General features: G+C 45.6%; 1 protein-coding gene across 1 annotated transcript in view; it reads right to left on the bottom strand.

Moving 5' to 3' along the window:
• Nucleotides 1-240: 240 nt before the first annotated feature.
• The window catches only part of spred1 (sprouty related EVH1 domain containing 1), a 65907-nt gene continuing 49116 nt past the window's right edge, over nt 241-17031 (bottom strand). Inside the window, exons 4-6 of the mRNA XM_083632656.1 lie at nt 14331-14377; nt 1060-1215; nt 241-946 (exon numbers count right to left, since the gene is read on the bottom strand). Coding sequence (XP_083488782.1) covers nt 248-946; nt 1060-1215; nt 14331-14377 — 902 coding nt within the window. The 3' untranslated portion in view covers nt 241-247. The remainder of the gene's footprint in view (nt 947-1059; nt 1216-14330; nt 14378-17031) is intronic.

The following is a 17031-nucleotide window of genomic DNA, read 5'->3' as shown; positions in this document are numbered from 1 at the left end:
TCCTCGGATTAAGCTCATGAACTTAACTTGATGCTCAGAGCCCCACAAAGCTGATGGTTTGTCCTCCGCTGCTGCTTGTCGGCGACAAACACAAACTGAAATCTCCAAAAGCCCTCAGAGCTGGGGATCAACAACATGTCACCCCGTCTGAGAGGGGAATGAAAAAAGGATGCCGGCTTTTTATTTCCGCTTGTATCCACTTCCTGTGTTAGCTAGCTTTGAGGGTGTCCCAGTGTCTGGCGACGGGTCACCCCGCGGCCTTGTGCTTTCCCCCGCAGCAGCGGCATGCCTCGCCACAGTGGTGGCAGGCGCGCAGCGGCAGGTAGCAGCACATGCAGGGCGCGATGAAGGAGAGCGCCACCAGGGCCAGCCAGCGCAGGCAGAACTGCTCGTCAGACGTGTCACACGAGCACGGGTCCGAGAAGTCGCCCTCAGAGTCGGACATGCAGTGGTACAGCATGCTCTCGGCGCACAGCATGCAGCTGACTTTGTAGATGCACTGCTTGATGGGGTCGGGGGCGTCCTGGCACTGCCCCCGCCAGTTCTCTTCGTGGTTGAACATCTCCCGGCAGTAGATGCAGTGCGAGCGCTCCCCGTCCTCCCGTCGCCGTCGGCCCTTCTTGGACTTCAGCAGGGGCGAGGGCTGGGTCTTGATGGATGTGTCCTTGCCCAGCCCCAGCCCCATACCCGTTCCCATCCCCATACCGGGGCCAGAGTGGGAATCCCCGCCGGGGCCTTCGGGGAAGAGGTACTCGCACTTCTTACTGTCCAGTTTGTGGAAGGCGGTGGAGAAGTCGGGGTCCTCGCGCTCAGTCTCCTGTTTCCACATGACAGGGTGGCGGTAGTCCTCGTAGCCGCGGATGAACACGTCCTTGCGCGGGTTGATGCGAACGATCTCCTCTTCGTCCATGTGAAAACTGACATGGCGAGTCGACTTAAAGGAGACCTGTGAGAGGGGGGCATTGGGGATCAGTTGGATAACTGAAGCACATCACATTACATTTATTAAATTTTTTTGCACTAAGTAAAAAAAAGAAAAAAATTCAAGGAGAGGCGGACCTGTGGAGGCAGATAACGTCGGTTGCTGGAGGGGAACTCATCAAAGGGCTGGGCGCGGACGTAGCAACCCCTGAATTGCTCGGTGGAGACCACGTTGTTCAGGGGGGAGAAGGGCTCCTTCATTGGGGTACAGATAGAGGGAGGCTCCTCACACCCCTGGAGACACACATCACACACAAAAACAGTCAGTTAGCAATGCCATATAGTGTGGGGAAATGCATTTGAAGGGAACACACTAATAAACCTACCCAACTTCCCTGTCTAAAGAAGGTAGAGCCCACCATCAAAGAGAGGCACTTTCACCTCTTGGGTTTGTATGTCATCGATACTGAAATTGCTGAAATACATCCTTGAGTTAACTGTCATTACATCGTCTCTCAACACTGTCAAAAGCACTGAAGGTCCGTCAGTTCAGTTTTCTTTAATGCCGCTGTTATGACTCAGGGCGAGTAGGCCATGCTCCACTTCTAACCACCAGGGGGCATCCTGCGCCCACGTTTGGCCAGCGCACTGTGCTACTGCTGTGTGGTGATGACTCAAGGCCCTTCTGTTGAGAACTCAGAGTTCCTATCAGCCTTGCATGTTTCCCACAAGCATTTTAACTGGTGCAAAATCTACAAACTGAGAATGTAAGGGAACATTCCCTCCACTCTCAATCAGGATGAAATGGCTATAAATAACATCTTGTGAAAGCCACAGTTTTGGCCTCAGTCTACATCAAACACATCAAACACAGCTAACAAATCAAACATGCACACACAAAACATCCTGTGGAGCCAATAGCAACAAAATCCAAAGTGATGATGGCTCTTTGGTGATTTGTGTGTGCAGAGCTGATGAGATAGGTGCTAGTCAGTCTTGTGGTGAGACCTGATGGCCAGCATACTTCAGCACTTAGATGAGCATGGAGCTCCCATCTGCACAGCTGCCAGCGGGTTCATCACATCATCACAACAAACATGCAGACTGCATGAAAGCAAGAAGGTTTAGTTACTTCAATTCAAAATGTAAAACAAAACTGCAATTCGCAACAGTGCCTCCATTCTCAATAAAGTCTTCATCGATTGGATTTAAGAGCCTTTTGGTTAAGGTCCCTGAAGGTAAGCTGTATTAACTCAGCAAAAGTCAACATATGTGAGCAAGATATTATGTACGAATCCCAGGAATATTGATCATGCTGTTGCTCTGCTATTTGCTTTCAAAGTAAATTTAGTGGTTCAGCCATCTGACCAATTGAGAGAACTCTGGAGCAGGAAGATGTCTCTCAAACCCCCCCTCCCCTCCCCCTGGAAAAAAAATCACCTCTCTCTTTCAAATTCTATTTAACCTCACAGTCACACAATAGCTGCATATTATTTATGTGACATTCATGGCATGAATCACAAACGAAAATAATAATAAAACTATAATTAGCCTAAAAACAATAAGGCTCACCGCCTTTGAACAGCCGCCTGTCCTTAATACAGTCATTTCAACAAAGGGGGACGTGATAGCCTGGTTCAATGAACTTCATGAAATCCCTTGCCGTCCACCACGCTTAATGGCAGCACCTCCTTTTCCACCATAAAGCAAGGCTTCTGTATTATTGTCTCTGCATGCACGATGCCTGCTCCAATTGCCTAGTATTTAATATTTAGCTATAACTTTTATGAGTGACAGCATCCAAAATCAGCGTCCAGTGATAATGGAACGTAACGTGACGTTCAGCGATGCTCATCGGGGAATCATAAATTGCCCCTGGAGTTGAATTTTGAGAACGGTGTCGCAATATTTACATATGTACTTTTAGGGCTCTATTTTCCCGACGGCGGTCATTTTGCGTTAGCGCCCGGTTTGCGCTGGAATAGCACCGCGCAAAGCCCTAATTGTGGGCGTGTCGGCCCGCTGCGCTTCACGTCATCTCGCCGCACATCTCCGTATAGCCGTGTTTATGCTTAAAAGCATTGTGGCGGTGTGGTCCTGCCCATAAAACCACAGCGTCACGTCAGCAGCTTCCTCCTCACTCAGAGGGACGAGTTAGAGAGAGAAAGAGGGAGAGAGAAAATATACTATAGCCTAGATGGGGAGAGGGAGAGAGAGAGAGAGAGATGTGAGGCTGTCATGCATATAAATCAAATAACGTGCTCATGCCCACCTGTGAATCACCTGTGTATTATTGCCATTTCACACGCTAAAAAGGGCTGCTGCCCAAACGTCTGACTGTATGGACGTATGCGTATTCCTTTTCGGGCTCTCTTCTCCTTCATCTCTGCTGCGGGCCTTACTGCATGCGTAATTGCGCAGCGTACTGAGAGCCACGATGAGTGATGCTGCTCTATTTGAAGTTGAATTTCGTTCCACCAGCACACATTTTATTAATCAGCTATTTTCTATTAATTTCTATTAATATATACTGTATACATCGAATCCCACCAATTTAGCCCGTCATTTTCCCCTTGGCGCACATAAAGGCACATGCGTCACTGTCTGCTTGATGGCGAGAGGGACTTCACTGTAGGCTACTCGTGACAAACCAGACATCGAATTTTCAACAGTTAACTTTTGCAGCTAGGCCTATAGGTTACTGGCTATTACGAGGTGAGTCAGTATGCCCCGTGTCTCTCTCTCTCTCCCCCCGACGAGGGAAGTGGAGAGGGCTATTGCGGTGCTATTAAAGGTATAATGGTTGGAAAAGATCAACATTTGCTTTTTATTTTCTCCTACCCTCTCCTACCTAAAGTAATCTAATGTTACACCACAAACCTGTATGGTCGGGAATTATGTAGCCTAATAAGACCATGACAAACGAATTCTCATTTTTAAATCAAGGTGTGTTTTTTCTGCAATGTAGGCTATAGTTGAAACTCAACGTGGCATTCCGAGGAGAGAAGAGTGTGTGCAGGCGCGAGTGGAGTGACATCCATGCCGTGCGTAAATGTATCCAAGCAAGGATTTCCTGTACTGCACGGAGAATGCTGTCTGCGCTCAGGCGTATGCCTGGCGTAGTGGGGTTGTTTGCTCTAAGACCAGCTATTTGCTGCCTTTAAAATTGAGAGCACCCACGGCCCCTTTTTCTATCACATTGCGGTGGAACGCCTATTTTGGAACGGGCAACTCCCAAACCGCTCTTTGCGCTCGGCACATACCGACAGTATCTTCCCCAGAGCGCTAAATGACACTTGCGTGAGACACATGATAGGCTAGAGGCCCACTGACACGCCTGGGCCACGCCTACACCTGTATCATCACAGCGCAAAACTGGATGGTGGAGGCAGATATCTGGGAAGATAGCAATAAGGGGCGTGCAAACGCAGCGCAAAGGCAACGCAAACGATAGTGCCGTACAACGATAGGACCCTTAGTGTGTAATGCCTCCATGCTGTTGCTAGCGCGAGCTTGCTGCTAATTTTTGCATCTGTTTGTTTCATGGGGTTTGCTCAATTCACTTCCTACTTCATCATATGACATCATGCATGACATGCGTGATGACCTTCTCACGTGACCACTCCTTCTGTTGCGCTAGCTGGGTGAGGTACGCCCTCTGCTGGACTGGTATAATTAACATACTGTGAGCTATGAAGACTGAATTGATGATACAAAGTAACAATGTTGTCGGGCAAAACACTTAATTAATTTTAATCGGCTACATTCTTAACGGCAGTTAACCGACTACCGGTTAATCATTAACATCCCTAGTCTCTGGGAGTTGTCAGTCAGTGGCCGCTGGTAGCGGAGGAAAATTCGCTTTTTGAATTTCAAATTCCTGAATGGATTGGAAGTGACCAAACCACAACTGCAAAAGCCAGGCATAGGTCCTCAAGGCTATTTCTCCCTGCAAGTCCGGCCCGCAGAGACACACAGAAACAAACACATGGGAAGTGGAACACGAACACGAACACACACACACACACAGAAACACACACACACACACACACACACACACACACACACACACACACACACACACACACACACACACACACACACACACACACACACACACACACAGGAATACAACCATACAACAAGCATGGTACACACTGGCTAGCTAGCTGTCCCCTCTTTCCCACACACACACCCCGACCTCATCAGGGCAGGGCTAGTCCTCCTCTTTTCCCTCTCCCACCATCTCTCTCTCTCTCTCTGTGTGTGTGTGTGTGTGTGGAGGAGGCTGCTGGCTCTGGTTAGTCAGTGCCGTGTGTAAAGTAGCCCACGCCAGTGTTTTAACGCACAGCGGAAATCTGGTTTGCTCCCAGCTGCTGCTACAGTAATTACTGTCCTGTGGTTGCTAAGAGATGCTTCCTTTGACTTCTTTTTTCCCTCTCTCTCTCTCTTTCTCTTCTTTCCTCCCCCCTTCTCTTCTCCTCCACTTGCTCTCCCCCTCTAGACTGCTAACACATGGTGTGTGTGTGTGTGTGTGTGTGTGTGTGTGTGTGTGTGTGTGTCTTTGCTGCCTCTCTGCCTCCAAACATACCAAGCGGTGTAACACACATCTAGCATCTGAGAGAGAATGCGAGGAATAGGAGACAGTCAAGGGAAAGAAGAGAAAGAACAGGACAGGAAAAAATGAGTTTGTGTTGTATCCGTGTGTGTGTGTGTGTGTGTGTGTGTGTGTGTGTGAGAGAGGGAGAGGCCAAAGAGTCTGCCGAGGGAATGTCATAAACCAGCTCCAGCTGGAGAAATGCAGCATAGAACTTAAAAAGCCAGATGACAGCTGTGTGTGTATGTGTGAGAGAGAGAGAGAGAGAGAGAGAGAGAGAGAGGGGTGGGGAGATAGGGGGTGAAATGGGAAACAGACTTGGGCTTCCTTTTAAAGCGCTTGCCTAAGCCCCACCATTCAAAGGCATGCGTGGGGGCCAATCTGGAGCTGATCTGACCCTAGAGATGTGGCCGGGTGAGGGGATGCGGGGGGGGGGGGCAACATCAGGACTCCATGCGCTTCCGCCCTCAAAGGCGCAGGGGCTCAGGACAGGGGAGGCTGGGGCACAGTGGGGCAGGCCCACATACTGAAAAGCCATTCAACAGAGACTAGGTGTGCGTTTGTCTCCGCATTCAAGAGAGAAAAGAAGGAAGAAGGAATATGAGCATGTAGCAAAGCTCCTTTACCAATGTCTGTGTGAATATATACCATATGAAGCTCTATTACAGACGTCTGTGTGAATATATACCGTATGAAGCTCTATTACAGACGTCTGTGTGAATATATACCATATGAAGCTCTATTACAGACGTCTGTGTGAATATACACCATATGAAGCTCTATTACAGACGTCTGTGTGAATATATACCATATGAAGCTCTATTACAGACGTCTGTGTGAATATATACCATATGAAGCTCTATTACAGACGTCTGTGTGAATATATACCATATGAAGCTCTATTACAGACGTCTGTGTGAATATATACCATATGAAGCTCTATTACAGACGTCTGTGTGAATATATACCGTATGAAGCTCTATTACAGACGTCTGTGTGAATATATACCGTATGAAGCTCTATTACAGACGTCTGTGTGAATATATACCGTATGAAGCTCTATTACAGACGTCTGTGTGAATATATACCGTATGAAGCTCTATTACAGACGTCTGTGTGAATATATACCGTATGAAGCTCTATTACAGACGTCTGTGTGAATATATACCATATGAAGCTCTATTACAGACGTCTGTGTGAATATATACCGTATGAAGCTCTATTACAGACGTCTGTGTGAATATATACCATATGAAGCTCTATTACAGACGTCTGTGTGAATATATACCATATGAAGCTCTATTACAGACGTCTGTGTGAATATATACCATATGAAGCTCTATTACAGACGTCTGTGTGAATATATACCGTATGAAGCTCTATTACAGACGTCTGTGTGAATATATACCGTATGAAGCTCTATTACAGACGTCTGTGTGAATATATACCGTATGAAGCTCTATTACAGACGTCTGTGTGAATATATACCATATGAAGCTCTATTACAGACGTCTGTGTGAATATATACCGTATGACGCTCTATTACAGACGTCTGTGTGAATATATACCATATGACACTCTATTACAGACGTCTGTGTGAATATATACCATATGACGCTCTATTACAGACGTCTGTGTGAATATATACCATATGACGCTCTATTACAGACGTCTGTGTGAATATATACCGTATGAAGCTCTATTACAGACGTCTGTGTGAATATATACCACATGACGCTCTATTACAGACGTCTGTGTGAATATATACCATATGACGCTCTATTACAGACGTCTGTGTGAATATATACCATATGAAGCTCTATTACAGACGTCTGTGTGAATATATACCGTATGAAGCTCTATTACAGACGTCTGTGTGAATATATACCATATGAAGCTCTATTACAGACGTCTGTGTGAATATATACCGTATGAAGCTCTATTACAGACGTCTGTGTGAATATATACCGTATGAACTCCGTGACCAACGTCTGTGTGAATATTAGGCCTGTGCAATAAAATCGATACGCAATATATCGCAATATTTTTTGCCGCAATACTGTATCGATATTTCAGAAAAATATCGTGATATATCGCCATATCGATTTTTTGCACAGCCGTGTGTTCAGTGACACAATAAAAATGCTTTTTATTTCAGTACGTTCAGTAACACACTCAACACTCAGTAGTTTTGACTCAATTTGTCCACTAAGTTATCAATATAAAGTGATGTACATATTAACCCATTGATACCGGATGCAGCATTTGCGTGTATATCCCTCTAACACCGACGGCAACGGGCGTGTCATTTTACCTTTCATGCCGGCTGCGACGCAGACGCGTAGTACAGTGGCGTTGGAAGTACTTTTAGGTAGGGGGTGCTGCCACCGATTCAACATTGGGGGGGACGGCTGACGGCGCCCTCCGGGCGCCAAAAAATTTGGCCACTTTGTTGCCAGATTAGAGGAATATTAATATTAAGATTAGACTGTTGTGTCATTATTCAGTCACCTTTTCTCACTCACCTCCATGTCACCACTTGCTCCCACTGCTGTGTTGGAATCCTCATTCTCTCTCCCACCCTTTTTGGACTTTTAGCCATATTTAGAGGAATATTAAATTTTAAATTAACATTAGGATTATACTGTTGTGATGTCATTATTCAGTGTCTTCTCCTCTTCTCTGCAGCATTACTCAATTTACCCTCAGGACTCAGGGACAGTGATAGCCTACCTGCTATTCCTCCGATATATCCAGGGCCGGATTAATAGTACCATGGGCCCCCGGTGCTATTCATTTTCTAAGCTATTCATTTAGCCTTTTAAGGTAGTCATAAAGATTATATCTTCCAGACTGAAATGTTATAACAGAAGTGGAGTATTGGCCAGAATTACATGAACATTTGGACACTTATTCAGCGGGTATTTTGCATGTTGCGTTCAGGTGCACTGTAAAAAAAATAAAAAATAAAATTTTTTTTTTTTTTTTTTTTTACATCTCTTGCCACCAGGGGGTGCTGCAGCGCCCACCGCACCGTGCTTCCAACGCCGTTGGCGTAGTACGTGTATATCACTGTTTCAAGACATGTGACCGATTACATGCCTCATGATTTGCTGAAATAGACGTGGCGGAGGTGAAATGCATTGTGGGTTTTGTAGTTTTTTATTTTTATTGTTGCCTCGACCGTGTGTACAGTTTTTCAAAGCTCGAACTACACACAGAAAATCAAGGAAGCGCCGGTCCAGCAATACTTCCCATTAAACTTTAGGATGAAATTAATGCTGCTGACCTAATTTCAGATTTATTTATCTCATGTTCTAGTGTGAATATATACCGTATGAAGCTCCGTTACCAACGTCTGTGTGAATATATACTGTATGAAGCTCCGTTACCGACGTCTGTGTGAATATATACCGTATGACGCCTTTCTCCACTCTACAAATAGGCCTTGACTTAATGAGGCAAATCATGAGTAGTGTTTATCTCTGGGCCTTGTTAACTTAAGATGAGGAAGTACAGCCAAGTTCCAGGCTCCTCCCCACTAAGTAGCCCTTAAAGCAGCCCTCCTGGCTCCAAGGTGCTTTATGGAGCTCTCTATCAAGCCACACCAAACCAGTGTGAAGTGACTGGCCTGTAGGCGAGGCTGTCAAAGTCAACTGGCCAACAGACCACTGTGTACCAAACTGATAAGAGACAACTTCCTGCCACTGCTAAATTAGATGCATGCGTTTTCCTGTGGCATTCAAAAAAGAAAGGGGGGAAAAGGAATGAAAAAAGGGCATTTTACTTTGTGGCAGTAACACATCTTTCCTGGCTGTGGGTGATCACAGCTGAGTGTGTTGTGCAACCACTTTTTTTTCTTTTTTCTCTCTCTCTCCATGGGTACAATAAGTTGCATGTGCATAGTGAGTGTGTGTGTGTGTGTGTGTGTGTGTGTGTGTGTGTGTGTGTGTGTGTGTGTGTGTGAGAGGAAGAATGTGGTCTGGAGGGCATTCTAGTGGGTGCTGAGCCTCGCTGGGAAGGATGTGGGTTGAGAAGATGGTCCTGAACATGCGCATGCACAACACACACACACACACACACACACACACACACACACACACACACACACACACACACACACACACACACACACACACACACACACACACACACACACACACACACACACACACACACACACACAACGTGCTGTACCAACACAAGGCCATCATAAATCCCAGGAGATTTGGAAACCTAGAGATGTAAGATGTCTGAATCTAATCTTTAAGCCAAAGGAGGTTTGATGGCGACCTCCCATGTTGATGAGACACTGGTGTCTGTCTGCTAGAGAAGGTCACAGTCACTTAGGACAGATCTGCTCTTTCTGAGGAGGCCCGTCAATAACAAGAATAAGACTTGAACACAGGAATTTCAAGATCTTTTCAGCCACCCTCCCTCTCCACAGGCCCAAATGTGCTGCAAGAGACAATTCTCAAAGGAGGGAATGGGTACAGATGGAGGGCTCCTTCAGCTGCTGTGGCTCTAGGTTGGAGTTTGAAGCAACACAGGTCATGTCACACGTTGTGCGGTGGCATTTCAGAGGAGCGATGTGCATCTCTGGCTGCGGCACTTTGTGTGCGAGAAGAGTGACTAGCCTCGCCGCTGGTTCACTTCTCTTTCTCTGTAGCCCAGGTCTCCGACCGCAACATTCGGATGCCAAATCACCATGGCGACACCCTCGGTGGCTCACTCACTGAACCTCACGAACACCCCCCTTCTGCCCTCTCCCTCTGCAACCCCCCCCCCCCCCCCCCCCCCCGCTGCCTAGCAACAGTGGTGCCATTGGATTTCCTGTATGTTGAGGCTGATTCCTTAAAGAGGAACTTCACCACAGGAACAGGAACGCAGCTCCCTGCCCTCTGACCTCTGCTAGTCCATTCCGTGCATGAGGTCTGGCACTAAAGGGTCAAAAGTGATGACAAGTCCTCGGTCAGCACACTTTAACTCACAGTTAAAAGCCTCAAGTCATGGGAGGTACAGTGTGTTGTAGGTTAAGGCCTTGGCCACACTGATCCGTCAGAAAATGGACAGAACGGATAGACGCATAGATTTATGTCCGTTGCATGTACAAGTAACCTACTTGTACAGCAGGTGGCGGTAAGCACCTTGAAGGTGTCAGCGACCCGCCAATAAACCGAGAGAAGAAGAAAGCTGGCGTCAGCTAGCTGTTAGCTCTGTGCGCTACGTTACTTATGTGGCAATAAAATGCCACCGAATGACCAGATTAGATGGTGAAATCAGACGGTGACACTGACTATTAGGGATGGGCATTTCTAGCAAAAACACTATTCGAAATTCGCTGGCCAAATTCGAATTTAATTCGAATTTCGAAAATAAAAAAAAAAATGTAAAAAAAAAAAATTTTTTTTTTTTTTTTTTTTTTTTTTTGTGAGTGAAATGTTGCATTGTCTCCCCTGATTCTAAGTCTACGGCTTTATTAATTAATATGAAAAGCTTCTGCTGTGGATTTTTAGCTCAAACAAGCATTGCACCACTGAAGTAAAGAACATGTTACATGACATTGACATTTTCGAAAATAAAAAACAGTTTTGACAATCATGAGTGGTTCATTAAATATTTAGTAGGCTCAGGTCTGAGTGCCAAAGGGGTGCCAAAGTCACCCCCTCTCCCTCTTCATGGGATTTCATCTGCCATTAATTTTTCCATAAACCTTGCTTAAAATGCTTATAAAAATTGTTTTACTTGCTCAAACCAAGCGATTTGACTATACTTAGAATCAGGGGAGACAATGCAACATTTCACTCAAAAAAAAAAAAAAAAAAAAAAATTTTTTTTTTTTTTTTCGAATTTCGAATTTCAATAATAAAAGTCGACCTTGATAATAACAACGATTATTCGAAAATTCGAAATTCGATGCCCATCCCTACTGACTATCACGTTGTACAACAGCGGGATGGTGTACACAGCATTAATTATAGCCTCCTTCACCGCCTCGGCCACCATCTTCTTTGAAAAGTTGAAACAAATCTCGGACGGCCTCCTCTCGAGACCTCGACTCTGATTGGCTAAACGGACGTGACTATCCGACCATCCGATACGTCCATCCAGAAAAAGTTCATCCCTCTTCAACTTTCTGTCCATCAAAACGTATGCAAATTTTCTGGATACGTACGCTTCTGAATGCTCCACAGACAGTCGGACAGCTGTCATTGAAAATGAATGGAAGTGAACAGAGAAATGAATGCACACGGACACACACCACGGATCAGTGTGGCCAAGGCCTAAGGTTGTCAAAAGTATCGCTATGTTTTTTTGGAAACAGATAGAATACTCATTTGCAACAGTATCGATACCAGCAGCAGTGCTTTCTCTTAATGAAAAATCAAACATACAGTACTACTGATTTTTCCTCCCTATCATTGGTGGATATCTGTTGCTCCAACAAGCTCAAAGTGTTCTGATAGGCTGATGACTAGAGCAGGGCTAATCTGCTGTGTTCTGATAGGCTGATGACTACAGCATGGGTCATCTGCTGTGTTCTGATAGGTTGGTGACTACAGCAGGGGTAATCTGCTGTGTAAGTGCAAAGGTTTTAATGAGTTTTATCGGGACTAGATTATGGAGAAGTGTGCATCTGTCGTCCATCTGTCTATGTTTTTCTTTATGCCTCTTGATGTGTTGTCATCACCCCCAGGATATCGAATATGGCATCGAGTATCGATATTTTCCTGTGTGTTGGTATTGAGGTTAGAAATTCTAGTAGCATGACAACTCTAGTTGTAGGGATGTAACAATTTTCTGTTTTACCGCAATACCGAACAACCACGATTATCGTACCGTAAAGCCCCCGCACATGATCCGCGGTAAAACAGCTCTGCGCCTGCTGTGCCGTTGTTTCCTATGGGGAGAGCACTGGCTCCCAACTTTGCGGCAGCACTACCATTGGAGCCGCGCACTGCTCGAAATGTGCCACCGTGCGCTGCGCTCAAAGTTCAAATTGTTTCAACTTTGACCTACTTCCCGCTGACCTTTCTCCGCTCTACCTCGCAGTGAGAGAAGAGAAGATGGCTTACCATGTGGAGGCAGCTTAAGCTTTCCCTGTAATAACGTGTCCACACGCCACTACAAATAGGTTCATAATGGAGGACCCTTGTGTAAACATTCTCATATTCGTTTCAGTTTGAGTTCAATAAAGCAATATTTTTCTTTAAAGCAGAATGCTTGTTTGTTTGTTTTTCCTGATGGGCCATAGTACATTTAATTAAAGGGGGGATACCGCACCGTACCGACCGTACCGTATCGTACTGTGACATTTCATATGATCGTTACATCACTAGTGTGTTGTCAGAAACAATGTGATAAGGACTTCTTGCTGAACCTGTGGGACGTTTGCAATATATTACAAGAACTGTCCTTCCTGCCACAAATGTGTCTTTTCACCTACTTTGCAATCAGAAGTAGAACAGGTGACTGGCGCTCCTGTAACAGGCCTCATATCTAAAACAAATGAAGGTGGGTGTGTAACCCTGAGCTATATACATGCCTGCCTTTCTCTAGTAAAGAGAACACCGCATTCTGACCCACACATGTCGACAGTCCATACAGTGCCAGATGCCATAGTGTTCCTCGAGGAAAGGGGGCAAAGACATACAGTTCTTTTGTCAGCTTAACATAAAGCACCTCAGCGGTGCTCGGCCCATCGACAAAGGAGCCACAACACATGGAGCAGGTTGGATAACATCAAAATCACAGGACATTTTCACCACACTGCCTATGAACAACTGGCTCCCGAGAGTGACCGCTACCCAGGTAGATTGAGACAGCTTAGCCTGCTCTAGCACATTTGCTGGCCAACACCCAGCTTCACCTCAGGGTCTGGCTGGCACTGGTTCAACACCACCCAGCTTCACCTCAGGGTCTGGCTGGCACTGCTTCAACACCACCCAGCTTCACATCAGGGTCTGGCTGGCACTGCTTCAACACCACCCAGCTTCACATCAGGGTCTGGCTGGCACTGGTTCAACACCACCCAACTTAACCTCAGGGTCTGGCTGGCACTGTTCAACACCACCCAACTTAACCTCAGGGTCTGGCTGGCACTGTTCAACACCACCCAACTTAACCTCAGGGTCTGGCTGGCACTGGTTCAACACCACCCAACTTAACCTCAGGGTCTGGCTGGCACTGGTTCAACACCACCCAACTTAACCTCAGGGTCTGGCTGGCACTGGTTCAACACCACCCAGCTTCACATCAGGGTCTGGCTGGCACTGGTTCAACACCACCCAGTTTCCCCTCAGGGTCTGGCTGGCACTGCTTCAACACCACCCAGCTTAACCTCAGGGTCTGGCTGGCACTGCTTCAACACCACCCAGCTTAACCTCAGGGTCTGGCTGGCACTGGTTCAACACCACACAGCTTCCCCTCAGGGTCTGGCTGACACTGCTTCAACACCTGTGAATTCTTAAGAACAACTGTTGGGAAACAAAGGCTGCTTGCTGGGCCTAGCTGGGAGAGGTTCTAGCTCTGGCCTGCCTCCTGTTCAATACTGAAAGCTTATAAAGAGCTAAATCACCTAAACATGATTGGATGCGTTTAATTGTGTCCTTTTTTCTTCTTCTTCTTCTTTTTTATTCTGTAGAGCACTTTCTAACAAACTTTTAGTGTGCTTATAAATACATTCGACCTGACACAATCGAACAGGGAAATCTACACTGCTCAAGACAAACATGAACTCGTCTCTATGCCATGCAGAGACAGGCCTGTTTCCTGTTTCCCTAATTCTGGTAATGGTTGGCCTTCCACTCACCTGTAGTCCATCCTCAGGAGCGTCCCCTTCCCCAAATGACCGACAACCTGGAAGAGAGGGAGAGGAAAACAAAAGAGGAAAAGGTTAGAAGATTGAATTGTTTATATTATCCACTCATGCCGAAGCACTAGGGCTGTACCGAATAGTTTGGACATTCGAATATTCGTTCATAATGCTCACATAAAAAAAGAAATAATAATAAATCTGCATTTGAATATTATTAACTTTAACTTTTTTTTTTGTTTAATTCCGCTTTCAAGTCGTTTACTATACTCGTTGTGGCAGACAGACCAGTGAGTCCAAGTGCAAGACCGTTTGCAGTATCCTTCTGTTAGTGTGTGGCTTTGTGATTGTGTTTATCTGGAATTGTTCCCATAGCCTGCATAATTTGTGAATCGTGAGGCTTGAATGAATGAACAAACTACTAGAGCTGATTACATGAATGCTTGATTGAGAAAACCAGAGATCATCCTAGTACAAGATTTGTACTGTGTAATTTTCACTGCAGTGGTATAGTCATTAAAGAAAGTTGATTTAATAAAAAGACTAGCTCATATTTGATATGATGAATCACTTTATTCAAATTGTAGTTGTTTTTTACGTCATGATGACATCACGGCAGACATTCGAATATTCGTGGAAAACCTTAGTAGAATATTCTCATTTGAAAAAAATTATATTGGGTACAGCCCTACCTTCAAGCTTTAAAAACAATGTACAAGCAACATAACCTAATCAGTGTATCCACATCCTCTACAGCCCACAACTCAATGAAAGCTCCACACACACACTATCGGAATGTATGATCAGATATTTTTCGATTGTAGATAGAAAAGCAAATGCATTCATTCCAATTTGTCATTCATTCCAAATTGTCTTTTATAGCAAAATTGAATTGTCAAATGCAAAGGAAGATCTGTTTTTGAAGCTCTCTGTCAAAATCAGAGCATGTGAGCGGAGCGGAGCGTGGAGCGAGAGGGGAGCGGAGCGGAGGGATTTTGGCTTGAGCGGTGAGCGGGGACCAGAGTGGTACCGGAGCGAAAGTTGGAGCGGCACCGATCACCCGCTCAGTACCGCTCAGTCCCGCTCCAGTTTCGATCACAACATGTTCGAAACAGAATGCATCGGTTTAAACGGAAATTAAAACACCCTGGCCTTTTGATGAGTGCGGTGAGTGCGAGCGGGTGAAATCTGTATCGAGCGGGGAGCGGTCTGGAGCGGAGCAGCCCGGAGCGGCTGTGAGCGCTGGAGCGGGTGGAAAGAGCCGCTCTGTGAGTGTGGAGCGGTAATTATCACCGCTCCACTCCGCTCACATGCTCTGGTCAAAATGTACTAGTCTGTGTCATACAGTATATTTGCTAGAATTCTTGCAACCATATACATTATTTGAAGATCCAGACGGTTGGGCTAGGTAGGTATCATTGGGTATCATTAGAAAATGGATAGTAGCTATAGCGGACCACAACATCTTACTGAAAGGCATCACTAGGGGCTGAAATCTCAAGAGAAATATGGTTCCATGGTGAAACTATCCCACTATTTTATTTTTTCCTGATTTTCTGCCCGTTTTCTCCCCAATTGTAGTTGGCCAATTCCCCGTCCTGGTCGTTGCTCCGCCCCCTCTGCCAATGATCTGGGGATTAGTTGTAGACTAGAACATGCTTCCTCCGATATTAGTGGAAGACTAGAACATGCTTCCTCCGATACATGTGCAGTCGCTAGCCGCTTCTTTTCACCTGTCAGTGATGAGTTTCACCGGCAGAACGTAGTGTGTGGGACGATATTCCCCCCAGTTTCCATCTCCCCTGAACAGGCACCCCGACCGACCAGAGGAGGCAACCCTTAATCAGCTTCCCACCCACAGACACGGCCAATTGTGCCTGTATGGACGTGCGACCAAGCCGGAGGTAACGTGGGAGCTCAAACCTGCGACCCTCGTGTTGGTAGGCAGGGAATCTACCATTGCACTACCAACGTTTTCTACTGGAAACCTCAGCTACGTTTCCATGTAGATATATAATTTATATTGTATTGTATGTCAAAACCATTTGAATGGACGACAGCCCCTCCTGCTGAGCATGTTGAAGCATGGCGGGCCAACAGAATGGCTGTTTTGACGATGATACTACAAGTGAGAAGAGGCCGAGACTTCTGCTTTCCAGACTGCAGCTGAACGGGTAAAAGAAAGCGGCTCTGTGTCAGTGGGGCACATAGAGGCTCATGAAATATGCATGCCTGGAATAATGCAACCCTGACCCCCATCCAGAACACCTCGCCTGCTGATGCTGGAGTCACAGCTACTGTTTCACTTGCTAGGATGACCATGTGACAGCTTTTCACTGAGTCAAATCAAACTGCTTCTGCACACAAAATATCTCAAACCATTATAGCTAGCAAAGAAATACATTTAAAATGTAAGCATTGTTTTTCACTCAAAATGCGTATTTTTTCAACCGTTTTCTATGAAAGTGTGCACAAAATGCTTTCAATAAAAGCAGGGTGATGTTTTCATGTTGAAAATATACTAACACTAGAGTCATTCTTAGTTAAGCTATCACATGGTCCTCAATGGGCAAACACCAGCCAGAATCAATACTTAGAAATTCAGAATATCATTGTGAAACTGAAAATTTGGACAGTGCACCGTTTTCCCATTATATAATTTATACTAACAAGTGCAAAGAGCAGTATTATTATTATT

The sequence above is a fragment of the Poromitra crassiceps genome (genome assembly GCF_964638095.1).
Source record: "Poromitra crassiceps genome assembly, chromosome: 3".
NCBI lineage: Eukaryota > Metazoa > Chordata > Actinopteri > Beryciformes > Melamphaidae > Poromitra > Poromitra crassiceps.
Note: the sequence above shows the minus strand (reverse complement) of the source record. Positions and strands in the feature narration are given on the sequence as shown.